The sequence below is a fragment of the Ictidomys tridecemlineatus genome, chromosome 6, assembly GCF_052094955.1.
Source record: "Ictidomys tridecemlineatus isolate mIctTri1 chromosome 6, mIctTri1.hap1, whole genome shotgun sequence".
Taxonomy (NCBI): Eukaryota; Metazoa; Chordata; class Mammalia; order Rodentia; family Sciuridae; genus Ictidomys; species Ictidomys tridecemlineatus.
In genome coordinates this window covers 86,501,266-86,525,532 of record NC_135482.1, presented here as the reverse complement: position 1 = coordinate 86,525,532, position 24,267 = coordinate 86,501,266, and the positions used below count along the sequence as shown (strand labels likewise).

Sequence of the window (24,267 nt, the reverse complement as noted above, 5' to 3'; positions counted from 1 at the left end):
AAATAATGACTCTGATTTATAATGGTGTTGTGAAGAGTCCTGAACTAGCCTCTTGTTGCTTTGATGTTTCTTTCATCCATTCCAAGGAACTGAGCAATTTTTCCTGTTTGCATTTGCACTGTTTGGCTATGACATGAAGACATTTTGTACACATCTTGGTAACTGCTTATAATAAACCTCACCCAGTTGTGGGTATTTTCTTCTTTTTGTTGCCTGCTTTGCAAGAAAATAGGAAATTGCTTTCCTTGTTTCTCTGAAATAATTGCCGTATAAATCAAATTTACACCCCACTGCTCTGTTTCCATCTTTCTTTACAGACAACAGGTATTCAATCTTTTCAGAGATTTTTTAAATGCCTATCAAATTCAACATGGGCGGGACTGCCAATGCATATAACTCAATTGAGGTGACAGCACAGCTGCAGCTACACCCATGGTGACGGCTATAGTTTGGAAGTGGAAGATCCCCAAAAAGTTTGTGTGTTAAAGCTTGGTCCCCAGAGTGGTGCTACTGGGAGGTGGGAGCACTTTTAAGAGGTGAGGCCTAGTAGGAAGACATCAGGTCACTGGGGGCATGTCCTTGAAGAGGACTATGGAACCCCAGCCCCTTCCTCGTCCTCTCTTATTGACTCACTATGAGGGGAGTCATTTCACTTTGCCATGTACTCCCACCATGATGTGCCCCCAGGGGCCTAAAGCAATGGGGTCAACTGCAATGGGCTGAAACCTCAAATACTAAGTCAAAATAAACCTTTTCTCTTTCAGGTATCTGTTACAAGAAATACAAAGCTGACTAACCCAGTGACCCTTGGTCATGCAAGGTCCACTGTGCCTTAGCTCCCAATTGATCAACAGAGGCTTCATAGATACTAAAAAATGAAAAATTGGGCAGTTTACAATAAATAAAATATGATCATTTTACCTTTTGATAAAATTTTATCTTTATCTTCTGCCTTTCATTAGTACTTCCAATAATACTTACCAAATATATCTATCTCACCTGTTTATATTCTGCCCTTGTCAATAATTCACATTGTGATTCTAATTTTTTAAGATGCTTCTCCTTTGTGGTTGTTTGTGTGTGCAGGTGTGTGACATATGGAGATGCAGTTATGAGCTAATAGTGAAAATGTAAGTTAAAAATGTACATCATTATTTATACACCAAACACTAGAGCTCTGATTTAAAAAAACAATAGCATCCTATTAAACAAATCAAAACAATTTAGTAACAGAAATTTGCAGATATGTTCTTATCATAATTCAACTTGGAAAGCAAACCTTATTTTGATAAGAATGTGATTATTTTAACCAGTATATAATCAAGTACAATTAGTAATTTCTACAACTATGTCCTATTTAATCTACATGATTCACATCCTCCAGTAAAATTAATCACAAATAGGAATTTAACAATAGAGTAATTGTGGATACTCTAGAAATATTCACATACATACTAATAAATAATTATTACTGTCTCATCTTTTTCCATGAGGATAATTAGGAAAGCTCATTAATAGCTGAACACTCTGAAATCATTGAATACATAATCAACTCCATATAATGGAACTGTTCACAGATGGACCCCTACCATCTTGTCCAAACAAGCTCTTGGCACATATGGAGTTGAGTTGGCAAGATAATTGGCCAGTTTCATACGTTACACCTAAATGTGCCTCCTACAGTTAAGCTGGGGCACAAATGCCTTGGCTGTAACAAAATAGCTTTGCGAGTCAAAGGGTGTCTCTGCCTTTCAAAGGGGACATGTAGTCAGGACAAATGTAGCTGTTCCCAGAATTTCATTCTGAAAATCCCTAGGAAAGTGTCATTTACAAGGCTGCCTCTGCCCCCTCAGCATTATTACAAACCACGGTTTATCCCAGATGAATGAAGCTCAGCATCCGTTCACACACACACACACACACACACACACACACACACACACACACACACACACACACACAGGCATGTGTACACACACTAATATCAAATGCAAAAATGCATGGATATATTAGAAATCTGATAAGCAAAAAAAAAACTGAGAAGATTAGGGGAACTAATCTTAGGACATGAACTTTCTAAAACAATTTACAGTTGATTTTAAACATTTCTGTTCTTTTCTAGCCAAACCATTTTCAGTTCCCAAAGATTTCGCTCCTCTCCTTTGGCTCCTCTCCTTTCCCTGTCTCTCCTTTTTGTAGCCCCTTCTCTTCCTCATTTCCTTTCTTTTTGCACAGCCTAACAACTCCACACTCATATCATTCAGATGCAACTTTGACACTAACACTGGGCCCTTGAGTCTCTCTCTGACCCCCAGAAGTCAATTAGAGATGTCTCCACATACAGACAACACACTTTCAAAACATAATTCTGGTGGTGTTAAATTATTTCTTACTATGTTTCATGCAGAGAGTGGCTATGCAACTTATCTAAGATCACACAGCCAGTTCTGTCCTACTGGTTTTCAGAAAACTCTCTGCTCATTTCTTTGTTCACTGAAATTGGAACTTCCTAACATTCTACAGACCTGGAACAATATACAACTGAGCAAACATTAAAAAGAGGTCTGAGGAAGGGTACATGGAAGAAAAATGGTACAAATTGGCCCAGTGGTCTAAAATATTGCATGCCAATGTAAATCCTGTTAGACACCCACCTCGGCACCCTTGCTGGGCCATACCCCAGTGTTTTTCCACTGGGATGCTAACTCCTCTCAGAGGACCTGCATGGAGGTACCATGAGAACTTAGGCTATTCTAATATTTACCAAGTATGTACTAATTATGCTCTTGCAGTAACATTTGATCTGCTCTGCTAATTAAGGCAAAGGGTCACAGAGGGAAGGAAAGAGGAAGGACACAAGATGACACTTATGCAGTAACCACTCTGTGCCAAGGTACACGTGCTAGGTCTTCCATTTACTGGGGCTGCTCTCAGGACAAAGCTACAGGAAAAATGCAGAGAATCTTCTGACTGTGTTTCAGTACCAAAAAAAAAAAATGTGTTAAAGCTACTCTCACTTAGCTCTGGAAGGGCCGGAACCCACATATGCAAAAGTGGGGCTCCACTCATATTATTTGCCACTCTTATAGGGCTGCTGTACCCTCAGAATGAATTAATATTAGGAGAAATTCTGTAATTGCAAGGCCTGCTTTTATAAAATAATTTTTTTTCCTACTACAAAGGTTTGCATAGATTTTAGAACCTTAAGTTGCTGTGGAATAGGCTAGATCTTGCGAGTTTTCAGGAAGGGAATGAGTTTATTTTGAATATGCAAATGGGTGTAAACTGTCATAGCCTAAGGACAGACTATGGCAGGTTGTATTTCCCAAAGATGGTCACACTCCTGTACGTGCTCTTCTCACAGTGTGATTTTGAAACTCCTCCCCAAAGGGATGGATCTCTTCTAGAACTCCTCCCTCTTGTACCTGGGTCAGACTTTGTGACTTCTTACAAACAATGGCATTGGGTGAAAGTGAGAGTGATACTATGCTGCTCCCCACGGGAGGTTATTAAACCACCGTGTACTGTTCTTCATGGATGCTTTGGGGGAAGCCCACTGTCATGTCAGCTGCACAACTGTTCCACAGCCGTGGTGCTGCGAGGTAGCCCAAACGAGCCCAATAGGAGAGACTCCATGGAAAGTCCTGAGACTACATGAAGAAAGAGGAAGCCTGCCCCTGCCAGTCCCCGCTGCTCCAACCCTTGGCCATTCCAACTGCAGTGATCAGGAGCCGGAGGATCTACTCAGCCTGCTGCTTCCTGAATCCCTGAACCACAAGAACAGTAAAAGATACTGCAATAAACCAAACAAAAATTTTAAAAAGAGCTCTATAGCAAATCAGCTCCAACCTCCCTCCCCGATATCACTTGTCAGTATTTTGTCTTTTCTTTTGATCATACGAATATATGAAAATAATGTATAATACTCCTTATTATTTCACATAGATCAAGTTTGTTTGGATTTATGTGTATGCTTAGCAATTTCTTTGTACCCCAGATTTTCGATCTGGAGTAACATTCTTCCTGAGATACATTGTTTAAAATTTCTCTCAGTAAAGGTCTATTGATAAAATAATCTGTTTTTCAGAAAAATTTCTTTATTGAAACATTTATTGAAACAACCACCAAAAAAATGGCTTGTCAAACACATTTCTAATGTTGAGAGTTTTCACTTCCACCACTTTGGAGATATTTTCCCACTTCTTTCTGACTTCCATTTTTACTGTTAGAAGTTTGTTTTTAGTAATTTTTTTTTCTTTTTCAGGCGATGTATTTTATTTATGACTCCATTGAGAAGTTTCTTTAGTTGGGTTTCACTAAAAACTTTCTAGGTTTGCATCATTTAAAAATTTAATTCATCATTTAATACTTTGTGTAAAGATTACATTATTCACTAATTCTGGAAAATTCTCAACCCTTATCTCTATCGTATAGTTCCACAATTCCACTTTAAGGTAGCCCTTCTTATTTTACTCTGCTTGATTGTGGGGGGGGGGGGGTGCCGGGGATCAAACCGAGTCATTTTGTTCTATATGTTTTTGTCTTGCTTTGTATTTCCTACAACCTCATATCTAGAAAAGTAATTTGCATTATCTTCTAGTTCACCAATTCTTTCTTCTGTTACATCTAATATGGTGTCTATCCATTTCAACAATCGTTCCTTTCATTTCTAAAATATTTATTTAGTTCTTTTTCAAGTCTGTCTAGTTAATTTTTATATTCCCTTATGGGCCTGGCCTGTCATCCTTATTTTTTCCCACAAAGATTTCATATTTAATTATATACTGCATCTGACAATTCAAGTAAGTTCTCAGGCTTTTATATCTTATTTTTTATTTGGTTTTTTGTCTCTGAGGACTCTGACTATTGATGCTTTATGTACATTTGAGTGTTTGCTTATGAGCTTATATTTGAAAACAAAACATGGGAATTCTGAGACCTTTCTTATAGAAAAAAAATCCTTATACTTACTTCTACTGGGAAGCTGGGTGCTGCTCCTGACCTGGGGCTACACAAGTCTCAGGCTTAACATGGGACACAGGTTAACATGGTAAGTACAGGGCTTGGTCTCCAGTTCTAAGTTTTGGTATCTGAACTTTATAATTCACAATGCTTGGTCTGGTTTTAGTTCTCAATTTTCTGTTCTGTTATGGGATTTTTGGGGGTGGGGTATGTAAATACCCTAGGAGTTTTGCCTAAATTTGACAAGTCCAACAATGCATTCTAGAGTATGTTTTATCCAGGAACAATAAGAAAGACAATAGGAGAGTTCTCAAGTAGCAATTCCAGAACCAGAATGGCTGCTCCTGGGTGCCTCTACCTTATTTCCTTTATACTCTGGACAATCCTCATGGTAAATAATTTTATTCCCAGTTGACAGAAGACAGGATAAGTAAGTAGGGTTACATAACTGGCAAGTAGCAGTCCTCACTGGTACTAGAACTTGGAAACACAACTGTTTAAAGCTAAAATCTAAATGTTCCTCACTATTATGCAATACTTCCTCTAAGACACAAACTCCATAGATTCACATCTTTTTAGTGGTGTGTCTTTTTCTTCTCCTATATGCTATCTCTCATGCCCAGTTTAGCACCTGCCTTCAAATTCCTTTATATCATTGCAGATGGTGGGCTGAATGGCCATAAATGACTGTCATGCTTGGGTGCAAACATTGATGTGCTGCTCTGAGTTTGGACAGAAAAGAAAAAAGAAGTTAGATAGCAGAAGAGATGGAAATTTTAGGAATATAATCTGAGACATATCATATTGTTTTAAAGAAAAATTTCTATAACCTTTTCAGACCCAAGTTACTTTCCTTAAAGCTTGTATTATTTTTTAAAGGCCCACAAATAAAATAAGAAAATTGTTCTCCCTGTTTTATCTCTACACTCTCTATTTCCTTTAGTAAAATTAGAGGCAATAAATGATGGCTACAATCTCTTCCACTTACACAGGAAGAGATGAATCAGATTATACCTGACACCAGAAACCTCAAGATAAACATCAAGGTCTCACAGCAAGTCTTCCTAGTAAATTTAAAATTATGCACTTAGAAATTTTAATATGTTGACTATCCCATGATTTTTACTCTATTTATTCTAAAAGCTTTTGTTTTTATAATTCATATCAATTTTTAAAAAGATTAAAAAAAAAGAGCAACTAAAGTTTTCCTAGGTAAGTTTTCCACTAATAGTGTTTTGAAATACTTTTTATTTAAAAAGTTCATCTCCGCAGTTCAAAAACAACTAACACCAAAAACTATTAAACTTCCTTTTTTTGTGGGTGGAGTGTGCCAGGGATTAAATTTGGGGGCACTCAACCATGGAGTCACATCCCCAGCCCTATTTTGTATTTTATTTATAGACAGGGTCTCTCTGAGTTGTTTAGCACCTCGCTTTTGCTGAGGCTGGCTTTGAACTCTAGATCCTCCTGCCTCAGCCTCCCAAACTGTTAGGATTACAGGCATGTGCCACAGTGCCTGGCTTAAATATCCTTTTAATAGATAAATGAAAAATTCAGTTTGAGGAGGGTTTGGAAATATAATTGTTTATGTATCCATCCATTCTATAAACATTTACCATGCATGTCCTTAATGCCAAGCAATGTACTGGGGTCTCAAAAGTATAGGAAAAAGATTCTTGGCCTCAAGATGCCCATCTCTGTTCTATTGCCTCTATTATGTCTGAGAGGAAATACATCAGACTTGCTGCGTTTTAAAAGTGGGTCCTCATTTACCAAGTTGGTTACCCCCAAAGTTCAAAAATGAATTCTTAATGTCATAGTAAGATAACCAATTAAGTTTCAGTTTTTATTTTTAATAATTTTTTCAAATACCTAGTACCTCTGAAAAATCATGAACTCCTGATTTGAGCAAAATGGCCCACTGAATTTTCAACTCTATCAAAAACTCAGAAATAAAGCATCAAGAGCTTGAATTGACCCCAGTGAATTTTACCCCTTCTGTGAGTAATGGAGCCCTCAGAAAATATCATGAAAAGTATAGACATGCACAGACATGAAAATATTTTATAAACCTGGAGAAAGGGTCTCTGAAATTTATAAAAGCTGTACCACAGATGCAAATACCGTGGTCATGTCTTTTCACTGTGAACAGCTTCATGACTGGAGTCTCATCTCATTCAACCTTGCAGTCCTTGTCCCAGAGTTGACTTCAGAAAACATTTAATGAATGAGTGAATTCTGTTCTTCTGTTCTTAGAAGGTTCCCATTTTAATCTTCCCTCTCCCTGTGAATTTCCAGATCCTCAACTTCATTTATACATTTTCTTTTCTTTTTGTACCCACAATTGAACTCAGGGGCACTTAACCACTGAGTCACATCCTCAGCCCTTTCTTTGTATTTTATTTAGAGAAAAGATCTCGATGAGTTGCTTTGGGCCTTGCTAAATAGCTGAGGCTGGCTTTGAACTTGCGATCTTCCTAATTCAGCCTCCCAAACTGTTGGGATTACAGGCATGGTCCACCATGCCCAGCCATTTACACATTTTTCTAAAACTTATTTGCTCACGACAAATCTGACAGGCTAAAGACCTCTCTTTCTCAAACTCTACTTTCAGAATTTTCCTCATTTCACCTCACCAAAGAAAGCCACACCTCCTAACCAATATTACAATGATGCAGTACAGACTACCAGGCCAAGAAACAAAGAAACATTTCCAAAACAGCTTCTCAGGAAATTCCTACCCCTAAAAAAGAAAAAAAAAAAAAGGAAGACTATCTCTAGATGAAACAGAAAGGGGCTGTGCTTTATTTCATCTAGGGAACAAACTCTGGGAGTTCCCCATACCTTACTTACATGTTGAATAATTAGAGGTCAGAAGTGAGATGATTATATTGGATCATACTGTAACACTTATTTTAATTCATTCCTTATTGTGAGATACAAGGTCTCAGAACAGTGTCTTTCTCTTTCTTTCTCAGAGATTGACTCATTCTCTACAATGAACAGTCCTTAGAAGGAGCTGCTGACAACTTGCAGGTAGGGCTTCACCAACCAGAGACCTATAGCAGCTGCTGAGATTTCTAGAATTGATGCAGAATTTTCCATCTGCTCTCCCAAATCTGATATGATATCACATCATAGCATCAATAGAGTATAATTGCACATTCTTTTATACTCTGACAATATTGCTATTTTAATGCATGCATATGCACGAGATCAGACATTTATTTTTATTTTGTTGTATGAAATCAGTTCACCGTTGCCAAACAATAAGTTGGAACTGAAGCCAATAAATTAGAAAGTAGTAGCAAAGAGTATACAGAATATTGTGCTGCTCCTTCAAGCAAAACAATTGATCTTCATGTTATTTCTACTATCTCTAATGGCAAGCAATAGAATCCCAGAGGAAGCATGAAATACTGTTTGGATTCCCATAATCCTTCCTAGTTTATTTACGATCCTCTCTTTCATCCTTCCTGCCTGCCCAGATGGTTTTACTCTTTGTTTCCCGAACTGAATTATGCTTACTTCCCTTAAGATGTTAAATACTTCAAAAGCTTCCCTCTTTAGTTCCATACAAACTGAAGTTATAAACTCTTACCTTTGTCGAATTATGCTGGGATTAGCTGTCACTAAATGACTTTTGGATCCAACATCTTTAGTGTATTCACTTGACAAGGGAGGAAGATTGCATCTAGAGACAAAAGAACAAACACATTGGAATGATTTGCATACTTTTAAATCAAGTCAGTTAAAAATGACACAAATAGGAACTTTAACCCTAGCTCAATTCACAAATAACTGTTTTTACCACCTTTTCCTTTGAATAGACATTAGATGACTAATTAACCATCAGCATCTTCAAAATGCTGTCAAAAAACTAGTGCTATTTTAGAAGAAAGAAAATGTCAACTACAGAGTTAAATGATCTAGTGAAGGGGAGAGACAATAAGTAGAATGTATTGGTTCCATTTAAAATATCTTTGGTGTAATAAACTTTGAAATTAGGGCTCAGGAGGTAGAGAACACAAGACCTACAGTGTTCTCTGCATACCCCTAAGACCCAAGAGACACAGGAATTATATGTGCTCATGTTTTTCTTTCTTTTCTCAAAATGTAAATTATAATAGCATATTCAGGGCAATGTACTGTTCACCTAAATCAATGCATGTCTAATTTTTGTGTAGGCGGTCAATGCATAGGTTGATTATTGGTGAAGACATAATGACCTGTCATCCAAGGAAACACAGTGACTCTGCACCATTCTTGTTCAAATAGAAAGAGTACTGGTGTTATTCCTAGTGAGGAAAATAGTCACTCCCTCCCACCCGCAAAACACCACCCCATAGTCATTCCCTCCCACCAGCAAAACACCACCCCAATTTTGATTGTTCTTCTTGGTCACAACATCTTAACAATGGTCTTCAATGGAAAATATAGCCAATTCAAATGCAAATCTCATGGCTTTCTTCCTGTGGGACATTAGACAAGTGAATTAATTTGCTGGGCCTTAGCTCCCCCATTACATAAAGTGAAGACAATGACTTCTTTCTTGTTGGGTTCTTGTAAAGACTAAAAAAAGAAATGTATAAAAAGTCCCTACCTTCATGCCTTATACAGAGTAAGAGTCCAAAAATGTCTCAAATAAGATATACTATAGAAATATTAGTTATATATTTATGAAAATTCCAAAAGAGCCTGTCTTTTCCACTAGGTTTTCTTCTATGAATGTGTCCTAATTGCTCATCTCCACCCATATGCCTAAATTGACTCCTGCTACATCACAGCATCTATAACTTTCTATGACTTCAGCAAACCAAAGCTTCATTTATATATAGATAAAGCTATCTTACAAATATCGAGATCTCTGCCAGCTACTAAAATTTCCCTTAAAATGTGCCCCAGGAGATGGAACCATCCATGCACCCAACTCAGCTGATCAGCTCAGGCTCCATGATTTTGTTTTTACCCTGTGACTCCTACCACATCACAGAAATACATCAGTGTTGACTTAGAATATTCCTTTCATCCGCTCTTAGATAAGGATATACTGGTTCTTCTGAACTACCCACAGATCAGTTGGTCTGCCAGTTGGTGACCTGTGGCATGCTCAGGTCTAACACAGTGAGCATTGTGTCACAGAGCCCACTTCTGAGGCATCTGCAGTCTAGTGGTCACCCATACCCCATACGGTTTCCTGAGAATGTGCCCAAGGAGTGAGCTTATGGACTGATAAGCAGGCTGGGCAGGCGTGGAACTGGCTGTGGTCTCGTGACTTAACTGTCCTTTGCAAGGATGAAGATAACTTCCGAGCTAAAACACGGACTAAAATTTGACCACAAGTCTCATAAAGCAGCTTTGATCTTGATTTCCCTCAGTAACATTTGAGAAGAAACCATTTCATACTAAAACTGTCAGCTCTGAATACTGCTGTGGGGGGGGGGCTGCTAACCTGTTTTGCCATTATTAAACAAAACAAATTGGTTTTCATGAGTAAACACTTTGTTTTTCTGTGTGTTCCATGGCTCATAGGTCTGAATCCCTCCATCCCTCCTACCACAAAGTAAAAGCTCAAGAAAAACTGGAAGATATTGGTTATATCCTATAATAGAGGGAAATACTTAAAACAATAAAGATAATATTTTATAATTACATTTCTGGAAAATAATGACAATGCACTTTAGTGTAAATATCTGCCTGAAGTTCTTCTGCGCAAATATCTGAAAATTTCCTCTATCTCTTTCCTTAGGCATGCACACTATAATTTTAGCTCCTCAATTGCTAAATTGATAATTACATAGATTTACATAAAAGGCACATTTAATATAGTTAAATTGTTTCTAATAAGGCATAATTGTGTAAAAGTGTTTCAAACTTTGCATTATCGTTTTTTGGCACAATTAACAGATATTAACAGCTAAAGTATTTTGGTAACAGTACTCAAATTACTAGAAAAGATCTGATCACAGATCTAGTGGGAAATAAATATGATTTGAATTGGGGAGTGGAAGTAGGTGAAGAACAGGCTTGGTGGAGAGGAAAACTTACATAAAAAAGCATAAAATCACTGTGAATTTTTTTTTATATATTTAAGTGCAAAACATGCATTTGAACATAATTCAAAATTATGTTTCCTTCATTGTCACCCTGAACCACCAGATTCTCCCCAAGATACAATCATTGTGACTTCTGTCTTGCAGATCTTCCAGATAAACTGAATTCACTAATATTCTTTTTTTCAAGTGCTGCTTTCAGATATAGTGCAAATGTATACTTTGAGTAATGGAAAATTGATTTTTAACATTTTAGAAGATGTATTTGAAAATATCTAAGCACAGAATATCCTGCAAGAGTCATATCCTAGTCCTAAGAAATCTGGGTTGTAATCTGGTATAGCGCAGCTACAGGCAGGGTTTCTGGATTATATGCTCACTTTGTCTACCCGTGCACCCAATAGTGTAGGATCTGACAAACTACGAGCTTTCTAATCCACATTTACTCACTAAGTGTTCAAATTTGAATACATGCTATTAGTAATTTTCTAAATGTGCCCCTAAAATGTGCATTAAGCAAACATTTATTACAGTCAAGTAATAATTTATCAACATTTATCACTCCCATACTGTAAATCATAAATAAGGCTTTTAAAATTTCAAATGTGTTGTGAAAATAGCATGATTCTTGAAATTAAAAAAAAAAAAAAGCACATTATGCAGAGCTTCAGTTAGACGCTACCTTTTCTGGATCCTATTCAAGCCTCACCTCCCTCATCATTCTGTGAACATGATGCTTAACGCTGTGCCAGATGCACTAATCACAGGTACTCATTAATCCTGAACTTGAATATATCGACAGAGCATTGCATACAAGGCTAACCTAATGTGGTTTATTTGGGATAAATAGGGCACCACTAGATTATCCCCTGGTCTTCTACATCTTAAGTTGAAAATACTAATCTTCCTAAGGGTAGTCACACACGCACATAGGCACGCACGTGTACACATACACACGCACATACACAAGGAGAGAAAGGAATAATAAATACATTTCTTGTTCTGCCTCTTTCTCCACTGTATAAAGACCACTTGAAGTCACTTAACTTCTCTTGAACCTGTGAATTTAATACTATCTATTCCTCATTTCTTACAGTGTTTGGAAAGAGCAAATAAGCTTATACGTGAGAGCAATTTGAAAAGTTAAACTAAACTCTATAAACTCTGTTGCAATGATATTGTGTTCTCTGTTGCGATGATATTGTGTTCTTGTAACCATAGATAAAATCAGAGTTGCTGCACAACAAGAAGCCTGGAGGAACTGCCACTCAGCCCCCAACCCCCCGCCCCCAGACTGCAAAGCTGAGCCCCAGCAAAGGTACATGATAGGTGGTAGGCCACCGACCTCGTCAAAGGAAGGGCCTGTCCTCCAACCCTTTGTGTTCTTTGCTGATTCTGTGGCCTCACCTAATGCCAAAGTATTGGAATGAGTACCTGCAAATACTATGGCCTCTGTCCTTGTCCTCTCTCCATGCTCTCTAGGTGATTATTCCACTCCTTTGGTTTAAATACCTCTCAGCCCCATCTATAACACAGTCCCTGCTTCTCGGGGCACTGCAGAAGCACTTGTTCTGCCCACAGTGGAATGAAGAGGATTCAGCCCAGAGCCACTCTTCCTCAGAGTCTCCCACTGCCCCCACTATGTGTCCGAATTCCTCTTATTACAGCAAGTATGCCTTCAGGATACAAGTCCATGAGAGAATTGATGAACATATTTCCAGATCTAGCTTGAGTTCCAATATGCAGTATGTGCTCAATGAACAGATTTTGCACTCAGTTAATGGAACTACTTCTTTATTTTTTTTTCATTTTCCTATTGTTTATATTGCAAAAAGAAAAATCACAATGAAGAGGAAAACACAATCCTACACTGGAAAAAATTGCTAGGGCACCCCATGAAGGAAAGGTAGGTGTAGAAAGACCTCCCCACTCCAGCACAGGCTTCACCAAGTGAGAGAAACGTCTTCCAAGGAGCCCAACGCTAATTCTCTCGGGGAAATTTGGCCGCCCCTGAGTAAATCAACCTCTTAAAATTTATTGTCTTTACTTTGCCCTACCTCACTTAGCTTGAGCTTAGAAGCAGGTTAGGGTTCTCTTAGCTGTCTTTTGCTGCTCCTAGACAGTTACTTATTTGTCCTTGAAAACAAATACAAACAAAAAATCTCCATCCTCCCTCTCTCAGCTTCCTGGCCTCTGTGTTGTTGGTGGTCCTCAGCCTTCCTGGCCTTTGGGTACCTGGTGCCTAGTCAATCTCATTTCAGTAAGACTTTAGGGTCCACCTGAAAGACTCCCCTGTGCGGTCTTAGGGTTCTTTCTCTTTCTTAGTAACAAACTGTCTTTTCCTACAATGTATCAAGTCAACCCCAGATAACCTCAACTCTGAAATCTTATACCCCAGGGACCCTTCTTTGACTTCACCTCCCACTCGCTCCTGGCTCTCAATGGTCCTGGCATTTGGCCTGTTTCCCTTCTCTTCCACATCTCAGAGCCCACTCCCTATCCTGCCCGGGCTTCAGGGTGTGCTGCTTCACAGACTCTCCAGCCAGAGCCCTCCATGTTGCCACACCCTTTCCTTCCTCCCTCTCACCAGATCATCTCAAACCTGCACCACAACATTCACTTTCCCTCTTGTCTTCGCTTCTACCCCAGCTGCCAAGCATGTCTGCTCAAACTCGCACCATGGTGCAGGTTCTGGGTGCACAACAGCCTGAAGGTCTGGTTGGATGTGTCTTAGCAATTCCTTACCACATCCCTGCCTCCTGTTTTTCCACTGGAACTGATGTGCATGTCGCCACTCTGCTCAGTCCCTTTAACAAACCTTGTCCTTGTTTGAAAGCTCCTCCCCTCCTCCTTTCTGATTTTCCTAGTCACTCACAGATCCAATCCTTCTTCAAATCCCACTTGCTCCTTTCAAATGCTTTTTTTGTGAAAAACTAAGAAGAAAGGGTGTAGAAGAAAGTGAATAAATTAAAATGTCTATTCATTCAGAGCTAGCTTTGGTGGAAGAGCAATTTTAAAAGTTTTAATTAGCCAAGTGCATAATCTAAAAGAAGACCTGAGTGTCTCTACGTATGAGCGGCAGAATGGGTACCTCTGCCACCTGTGAGCCTTCTTGCTTTGGATTTCCTCAGGGCAGGTTTCCTCCATCCCCTCAGCTCTTCTAAACTCACTTGTATATGAGCTCGAGGGGACACTAAAGAGTGTGCTACAACTGATTAATCACAAGTGACTAGTTTTGAAAGGCCCCAGGGCTTACGGGAGGGATGGGGGGGGGAAGGAGAGAAGGCAGAGGCCGCGCTGTGGGTGCTCTCTCTTACCGCATGACAAAATTTGCTTCATCTATTTGACGGCCACAGCCACTCTTCTTCAGAATCCCACCATTTCCCACCACCGCGCATTTCTTCAATGGCAGCTGGAATGGGGTTGCCTAGCAACAGAAAACAAGGCGGGTTTTCACTGCAAAGAACACACAACTGCTCATAAAATCATTGTTTACAGCAGACCCTTGGGAGGAATTTGCATGAAGACTGAGTGGGGCAAAAAGAGCATGTGGAAAGAAAGATGCCAAGAAGTTTGTAAGGAGCAAACTAGCTGGTTCCTTTGAAATTAAGAAAGCAAAACAGAAAAACCTCCCCAAAGTGTATTTAAATATAACAACAATTTTTTTTTCTTTCACATCTTGGCCAAACACATAGTAGAGGGTGTTTGCTGCGGAAAGTACACAAATCTAAACTAAACACAGGATTATTCTGAAAGGCATTAAGCTGTGAATAAACTCAAATGAATTCTATTCCATTTGACTGCAATTTCATTCATTTATACTATCAGCCATTCTCTCAACAAATGTTTCTGAGCATTTCCTATTTTAACTTTTGGGGACAGATACAATGTACAGAAGTCTCTGTCCTCAGGCTTCTGAACAGAGGACAGGAGGTGAGGAAGAGGTGAGGAGAGTGTGAACTTTAAGTAGGAAACACCGTTGTGAGGCTGGGCTATTGCAAAAGAAAAACACACCAACTGCCAGGGGAGGGGCCCGGAGGAGTAAGGTGGCCCTTCTGCTCCGCAGACTTGATTGGGGGAAAGCTTCTCACTTGAGAAGAACCTAAAGAATAAATTGGATTTTTCCAAGTAGAGGAAGCAACATAAACAAAGGCATAAAAGTATTTTCTGGGAGCAAATGTTGTGTTTATAAGCAAATGAACACTGCACAGTTCTATCAAGAACTCAGGAGGCACTAAGGAGCAAGTGACTTGCACTGAGCCAGACAGCATGTGACTTTCTTTCTGCAAACATTGAACTGGACTGCAAAGAAAATTTTCAGTGTACCTGAGTGTTCCCTGAGGTGCTATTTATAGCACTAGAGAATATGGAAACCCAGCTACAGCTCTGAAAACAGAATGCATCATTTGGCCTCTTTTAGCTGGGTCAGCAAGAACTGCCGGGTACAAAATTTCCTGCTTGCTGAAACAAGGCACAGCAGGGGGAGTTCTTCGGGGGAAGACCTGACATATATATGTAACTGGTACAGAAAATAACTATATTGATAGTAAGCAGGCCACCATGGATGAATAATATGGACTGTACCAAAAGAGCAAGTGGGATTAATACATGAAAATACATTAAGATGGTCTTGCATAGGCATGAAGTAATTAAACCATGAAGGAAAAACAAACAAACACACAGGAGTCTCTGTGTCATTGATAGCTGAAGTGGGCACTTACTATGCATAAGAGTTTATTCCACTGATTTCTGTATGTGAGAGGAACAGCAAGAACTATGGAAATATTGTTGATAAAGTTGCTGTTATGGTTTAGATGTGAGGTATCCCCCCAAAAGCTCATGTGGGAGACAATGCAAGAAAGTTTAGAGGTGAAATGACTGGGTTATGAGAGCCTTGGCCTAATCAGCATATTGATCTACTGATAAAGATTAACTATGTAGTAACCATTGGCAGGTAGGGTATGGTTGAAGGAGGCAGGTCCCTCGGGCATCCCTTGGTGGTATATAGTTTGTGGTTATTGAGTACAGCTCTCTCTCTCTCTCTCTCTCTCTCTCTCTCTGCTTCCTGGTGTAATGTCTTAAGCCACTTTTCTCCACCACACTCTTCTGCCATGATGTTCAGTCTCACTTTAGGCCCATAGCAATGGGGTCAACCATCGTCAGACTGAGACCTCCGAAACCATGAGCATTGAAATAAACTTCTCCACTAAAATTGCTCTTGTGAGGTCCTTTGGTCACAGCAACAATACTAACTAAAATAGACGCAGTGCTTAAAGTACAATGCCTAGCATTCGCCAGCAGAGAGATAGGAACTCCCTGCATTACTATAGCAGAGATCAGTCCAGAGAGGAGGGACAGGCAAGGAACAGCATCCTATCACATCCAAAATGATGCATGACATTTTTCTCAGTTACTCTTGAGAGGAGGGTTTGGAATCAACATTAGAAAAACATTTATTTAGATCTATACTTGTTAATTGAAGATTTACATATTTATTCTCAAGTTAGCTTGTTTTGTCCCACAAAATAAGTATCTACTGTGTATCAACCACTGGTGAGTGACAGGGACACAAGTGGAAATCTATGTTCCCCAGAAGCTTGTATTCTAGTGGGAAAAACAGATAAGAAATAAAGAAACATAAGTCAAATGAATAATGTGTCAGACGGTGACAAGTGCTTTGCAGAGAGAAATAAGCACTGGCACGAGAGGCTCAGGAGATTCGAGAGAGGAAATGCAATTTGAATAGGGTGATGAGGGGAAGGTGCCCAGGAGGCCTGCAAGTGAATCCCTGCCAATGAGGAAATGCACCCAAATATCTGCAGGAAGCACTGGCACAAAGACCTTGAAGGAGGGAATATTTCTGGGATGGGACAGGGAGAACAAGAAGCCTGCTGTGTCTGGAGAGGAGTCAGCTAGGGAGCCAAGTAGGAGAGGAGGTTAGAAGGCTAACTGGTAGGCATCTGGGGGATAGATTCTGTAGCACTTCGTAGACTCTTATAAAAGCGTGGAGTTTTATTCTGAGAATTAAGTCTCTACAACAAGAAGTCAACGTGGGGAGAGCAACATTACAGCATATGTTGGAGCAATCGCTGTGTGTGCTGCTGTGTGAACAGGCTGTAGGTTGTCCTGGGCAGAAGGAGAGACCAGTTAGGAATTCCTTGTAATTCAAGCTTGAGACATTGGTGACCTGAATCAGGGTGACAGTACAAGAAGCAATCAAATTCTGGAGATACCCTGGAGGAAGAGCCAACTAGATTTGCTGACGTGGTAGGAACAGTGTTAAGGAAAAAAGAAAGGGACCGAGGATAATGCCAAGGGTTTTGGCTTGATCGACGGTAAGGATGGACTTGTCATTTCCTGAGACACAAAAGATCAAGGAGAAGCATTACTGAGGGAGCAATTGGAGCTCAGTCTTAAAAACTCAAGTGTGCAAAGACACCTGAGTGTCACTGTCAAGTAAGCAAAGGAGCATGTGGCCAGGGAACTGGTCTTTTCTGGAGACAGAAGGTTGACGGTGATCAGTACAAGTATTTAAAGTCAGGAGACTAGCCAATGAGTGCAGACAGAAAAGAGAAGAGGTCTAAGAGAGGCTCAGACTTTTAAAAAAAAAAAAAGTATCTCAAAAAGGGTTAGAGAAAAAAATGCCTCAAATGCTATTGGTAGATTAAGTATGATAACAGCTAAAAACTGTCACTGGACTTAGCAACGTAGATGTCACTGGTGACCTTGACAGGGACCTTGGTTCAACAGTAAGGACAAAAGTGTGATGTGAGTTCAGTGAGTTATACATTTTTTTTTGCATAAATATTTAGATATAGTTTATTTGAAAAATGTGGGTTCATCTCATCCTCAACTAGTATTTAGATAGATTTACATTATTAAAATCCCCTTAAACTGTTGTTAAAGAGAGGTCCTTGTATCTGGGTTTTCAGGCAAGAATCTGAGCCCAGATCAAGAAGAGTAGCAACATACACCTGGAGAAAAATACTGTCTCCTAACCTCCAAACGGCAGGATGATGGGATCATGGGGCAGGTTCAAGCTCCTCCACCATCTGCTGCCTGTCTCTGAAAGGAGGATAATACTGAGCAGGATTTTATGAGATTATGTGAGATAAGCCATGAAGCCGCTCATGAGTCACTGGCACAGTGGGCCACTTATCTTCCTTCTCTCTTCTCATTCCTTCCCTCCTTCTAAAGACTTCATGGACTTGTTCAAGCTAAGAAATGCTTAGATTTCATGGGCTTTGATGCAATGAAGGAAAACAGTGATTTCTCTATCTTAACAATTAGAAATAATTTTATTAGCAGAAAATTTAACTATTACACCTGTTCACTATTAACAACACCTTCACCCCCAAAAGCCCTCCAACAAAAGTCCAGAGGTAACAAAAAAAAAGGCCATTTCTTCTTTCTGATAATATTTGCTTGCTCCTTCTTTATTTCATAAATCTCTAGCCCTTGAACAAATAGTTTCATTTTATTTCATTTAAGCAAATATTCTGAACACTCTTGGACATTGATAATACACCAGTGAACCATAATAGCACACCACAGCTTCCAGAAAGGGAAACATTTAATTGGAAAAATGCTATGAATTTTTATCCAGCTAACTGATATAATACTATCATGCTCTATTTTAGACATAGAATACTCAACTTGGCAATGGTCCACACTCTCCAGAATGGTACCCTTTTTGGAGATCATATTACATACGAAAAAAAATTCGGTCATCCATTGCCACATGAATATTGTGATTTTGACAATGTTTTTGTTATAACAATGTATGCTGTCCTCTCGAATTTATTTCCTTGTATCTATGTGAGAAAATGTCTAGCAGATCAGAGAAGATAGTATACATAACATTCCTGCAAAACTTGAAACTACTACTCTAAATGAAAGGATTGATTAGGATAGATTACATTAAGCAACTACAGTGATGAGCCAAACTTTTTTTCCAATTCTTATTCAGCCGTTAACTCATCCTATGGATCTCTGTCCAAATTTTAGCACTTGTAAATGTTCTGCTAATGACCAGCTTCTTAATGACCATATTATATTAATCATAGGATTCAGATTCTAATTTAACAGGCAACTCAACCTCTCAGTGCTTCACTGGAAATCAGGTATGATAATAACCATCCCACTTATCTCCCAGCGTGACTATGAGAATTAAAATAGGGTAAATACATTAAATGTCACAAGGTTGTGAAGTTATATATAAATGAAGTTGTATATAAATATGTATTATTACTACATTATTCTATGCTAATAAAATTACATTCTTTTGAAAGGAAAGTCATCTCATACTGCTAGACAACTATAATATGCAGCCTATGTGTGAAATATTTTCAATTTCAAAGATTTATATAGATTTTGAACCAAATAATATTTTTGATCACTGGCCCTTTTGTGGATTTATCTACTCCTCCTAAAAACCTATGGAATAAAAAATGAATATTTTTGTAAGAATCATTTATTAAACACTCTATATTTAAATACTCTATATTTAAGATCAAATGACCAACAATTTGCTCAAAAAAATAAATAATTTAATCTAATCAAAGATTTTCCATCAAGTATCTGGCCTATTTTCAGCAGATACCTAAAGTGGCATTTCTTTCTGTTGCAATAGATACATAAGTTAATCTCCATACTAGAAGAACAATCACAGGCCTCATCGCTCCTAAAAATGAGCAGATTAACAAAGCTCAAAGTCTTGCTTCTGAGCTGTCCCTTTTTCTAATTATCTTCCACAGTGCTTCTTCTTAAATAGTCCTGATAACCAAACTCCCTTCTCATTCAACCATTATTTGTTGAGCATCTACTATAAGCCCACCATGGAAGCTGAAATGTGATGGTGAACAACATGGACAAGCACCCTACTCGTGGAGCTCACATTCTAAGAGAAAAGAGTCTTACAAATGCGATGGGAAAGTATGGAGTGCTGTACGTGACATTTAAGCTAAGATTTGAAGTTTTGAGGCATGAGGAAAAAAAAGGCTGAGATTCTTTATTAGACAATCTTAGGAAGGTTAAAAAAAAGCAAACAAAAATTTAAGACTTTCATGTTTTATAGCATGAATGAGGGTGAAAAGACTTGTTACAGGCTAGAAAACATTTTCAGAAACAAGCTGCAAACGCCAACTGTGAAAATATTCCTGGCTGAGGCTACGACTTCTGAGAGTATGTCTTTAAAATCTGAAGAATTTAAACCTTATTTTTTATGCCTGATATAAAACAGGATCAGAGCATCCCAGAATGGTTTTATAATTAAGTGAATGAAGCACTATTTACCAGAGTCACTGGCAAAACCATGGGCTTCACCTCCCTCCACACACAATCCACACAGGCAACAAGAAACCCAGGATCTGGACTCTATCTCACCCCAAACAGCAGAGCCATCACTAGGAACTCAATTGCTAGCACAGAGACCTTGTACCTACTTATCTTCCTCCCTCAGACCTAACTAGATGACCTGAATGATAATCACACCACCTCTATAAGATCCTGAGTTACCATCTTACGTCAATTGCTTTAGAGTTTGAGCAGACCTTGGAGGGAGGAGAGCAGCAGTAAATGAATGGAGGAAAAGAAAAATGTCAGCCACTTATTAGAGTATTGGATGATAACTGTTTTCACAGAAACACCAAACATTTTATTAAGAGCACCTGTGATTATGAATTAAGTCATACCAGTCTTTGAGAGAGCTTACCTCTAAGGCATGCCTACAATTTAAATTTCAAAACTCAGCCTCATGCATGGATGTAAAATCAGAATCTAAGAATTAAAAAAAAAAATACACATTCCACAGAAGCACTTCAGAGAGAAGGGGGCAGTCATGTCCCTACATCCAAGTTATAAAAAATAACTAACCTCAAATCTAGGTTTCTTGGGAACATTGGGAATCCACAAAGTTTGGAATCCTGGAAGCAACCCACAAGGATCTTGAAAATAGTGGAGCTCTGTTGGAACTGACCTATACCATGAAGAGATGCAAGGAGGCTCTGAGGCTCCCGGGGTTTATGAGAGTTGAGTCACAGTTTCAATTAAACATTATTAATGGGTGAAGAGCAGCTATGTCTTGAATTATTATCCAAAGTACATGTACGAGGACACGAACTGATGTGAGTATACTACGTATACAAACAGAGATATGAAAAATTGAGCTCTCTATATGTAATAAGAGTTGTAATGCATTCTGCTGTCATATATAAGTATAAAAAAGAAAAAAATCAAAAAATTACCTTAGCAGCAAATGTGTATTTGAAATGCTCTCTTGCTTTTGAAGATGGCAACAAAACCATAAACCAATTCATTCCGCTGTTTCAGTTTCAAAATAGAAGGAAACTGATATTAGAAAAAAAAAAAAGATGGCAACAAAAGACCTCTTATTTTCAATGTAACACAGGATACACTGAATTATTGTGACACTCTTTTAGCCAGCAGAGTCCCTGCTTATGTTCACACTTGACAATGCAAAGGAAAATGGCTGGGTTTTGGTGAGGTGGTTTTTGTTGTTCTTTGGAGGGGGGAGGGGGGTAGGTTGTTTGTCACCCTACTACTCCCCTACAGACGCTTTGCTCTTTGACAGGAAGGAGAAGCAAGTTGTCCTTATATAACTGCGTCTCTTAGCTAGAAAAATGTCCTACTCATTCAGTCATTAGAACACCATCAAGTGAGACTATTAGGAAGAATCCACGTTAGTATTAGATAAGAGCCTCAAATCACATCAGAAAAGCAGAGGTTTTTCCTTTGAAAGCCTTTAGAAAGACCCAGAAGGCTGTCACTACCATCTACCTAGCTATTAGTCACTGTGTCAAAATATATGCTTGCCCTTCTTGATGAAAAATCCCAAGTTCCTGTCTATAGGAACATCCGCACACACCTATAATTGCACTCCAACCCATTCTTTCTGTGTACCCTCACCTATGGATCCATCCACGTGGACTCCCACACATAATTATGCTTCACCCACACACATAATTTAATTTCTTGCCCATATGTTAATTATATCCTCAACTTAGGCATCTAAATACACTCCCCTGCCTCAAATCTAATTATAGCCCCCCTCTTATGAACGTAATTACACCATTCAGCCACCCATCTAATTATGCCCTCCCTGACATATTAATTGCACTGCCCTGCTCAAGGACCTAATTACATTCTAACCAGCACATCAATTAAGCCCCCAACTCTCCAATAATATTCCTCACATGCTCATCTCCTTATCTCTGTACCCACTTTATTACTTCAGCTAAGGATTGGCAACTTCCCACAAGTGATCTCCTAAGAAGCGTGGCACCCAGCTAACCAGGAAAATAATAATGACAAGATACAGCTGAACCCAAAGCAGTTTTGGCTCTCTCCCATAAATCACATGTATTTGCTTTTTAAGTCATTTAACGAGCACCTCGGAAGTCCAAATTAAAATGTCAGCTGTTTCCTTACTTTGCATGCATAAGCATTTTTATGATGAAAATATCTAGTAATTAGCTCGTTTATTTCAGAGAAAAAAATGTTTCTCATTACAGATATTTAATTATTGAACCCTTATAAAAACATGACCCCAAACTTTCCCTGGGGAAAATATATTTTAAAATATATATATGTAAAATATATTTTAAAATATATATATTTAAATATATATATTTATAAACACTGATTTTAGAATATGTGCAGATCCCTACATTCAAGGACATTTGACTGTTCTTCAATTCTATGGAAACAGTTTCCCACAAAGTTTCTGCTACGACTTATATTCCCTACTCTACCAATAAAATTGTGATTTTAAAAAGATAAATTAGTAGTATTATGCTTTCTACCCAGGATGTATCTCTGGAAAATGATTTTTTTGATGGTGAATATTTATATACTGGGTACTCTTTGTCTATTAAAATTTCTTATTTGATCCATTATAAAAAAATTACTTACACATTCCAGAGAGTGTTTTGTGTATTTCATGTACGATTTGTTAATTCTGGATACAGCACCATAGAACATCGTCGCATGCAGCTATTCAGCAGATTTATTAAACACTTCATAATCGATTCTCAGTTACCTGACATTTGTTCCTGATGCCCTCTCTGACTCATGAATGCCTACACTATAACAGAGGTTGGCCACATTTCAAACCCCTCAAAAATGTTGGGGTTTTTTTCCATGGTAAGCAGGTAAGGAAGTATGACGGGCATGTGTATCATTCCAAAAGTAACAGCCAATCATTCTTTTTTTTCTTTGTTTCTTTTTTTTTCCTAATTCATTCTCAATACTGCAGCGGAAAACAGAAACAGCAGCAGGAAAGAGCAGAGTCTCTTGCTGTTGCTAGACCCTGTATGTGCACCTCCCTCACTGGAATTACCACAGAAAGATTCTTTTTCCTCTAAATATAGAAAGGGCATCTTCCTGTTGATGAGCATCAGACTGGAGCCTCCCTGCCTGCATCCAAATCCTGGATTTCATGTTTCCTCTATGACCATCAGCAAGTTACTTAACCTCAGTGTCTCAGGCTTCTTCTCTGTTTTAATGATACCCACTTCATACAGTTGTTTTGCCTAATAAAGAGTTAAGACTGGCACCAAGTAAGTGATCGATAATTTTTATTTTGACTTTTAATGAACCAGCATTTTCTCAGCAACACAAGCTAGAAATCATGAAGTCATCTGTGCTCAGGTCTCCAGGCATCCCAACATCTACCTCTCCAGAGGCTCTCTGTATTCTTCCCTTCTTTCTACCTCCAGTGTACATCCAAAAAGAAAACCGACTTGTTACTTTCAATTATTTATTACTTCTAGTTGACTTCTGATTCTTACCAATCACCAATCTTTCACTCAGATCCTAATTCTTCTAATAGAAAGAATCAGTCGTACAAATCACCCTCCTAGTAAAAATTGTACCATGGGGGTCCCCCTGCCCACAGTCAAAATGTTTGGAGTCTTCATTGAGTGAACCAGGACCCACCAACACCCTGAACTTCCTGTTCATTCTTTTTTGCCCCCACTTTATCTATGCATACACTCAACATTCCCTTTTTTTTCCCCTATACTTTTTTTTATTTACCTATGTTTCCTTGAACACAGCCTCAATTACTTGCCTCTCTACCTTTTATGAAGCTACTGCAAGGCCACCTCTTCCTATTTGCACTACTCTATTGTCTCTCTACTGAATTCTTTTTCACTCTTAAAGATCTGCAAAATGCTTGCAGGTACTGTGCCTAATAAGATCTCTTACAAGTTCATGAAATACTCGACAACTG

General features: G+C 38.7%; 1 protein-coding gene across 1 annotated transcript in view; it reads right to left on the bottom strand.

Moving 5' to 3' along the window:
- The window catches only part of St8sia1 (ST8 alpha-N-acetyl-neuraminide alpha-2,8-sialyltransferase 1), a 132,282-nt gene that overhangs the window by 42,506 nt on the left and 65,509 nt on the right, over positions 1-24,267 (bottom strand). Inside the window, exons 3-4 of the mRNA XM_005328902.4 lie at positions 14,333-14,442; positions 8,564-8,656 (exon numbers count right to left, since the gene is read on the bottom strand). Of these exons, the coding sequence (XP_005328959.1) occupies positions 8,564-8,656; positions 14,333-14,442 (203 nt within the window). The remainder of the gene's footprint in view (positions 1-8,563; positions 8,657-14,332; positions 14,443-24,267) is intronic.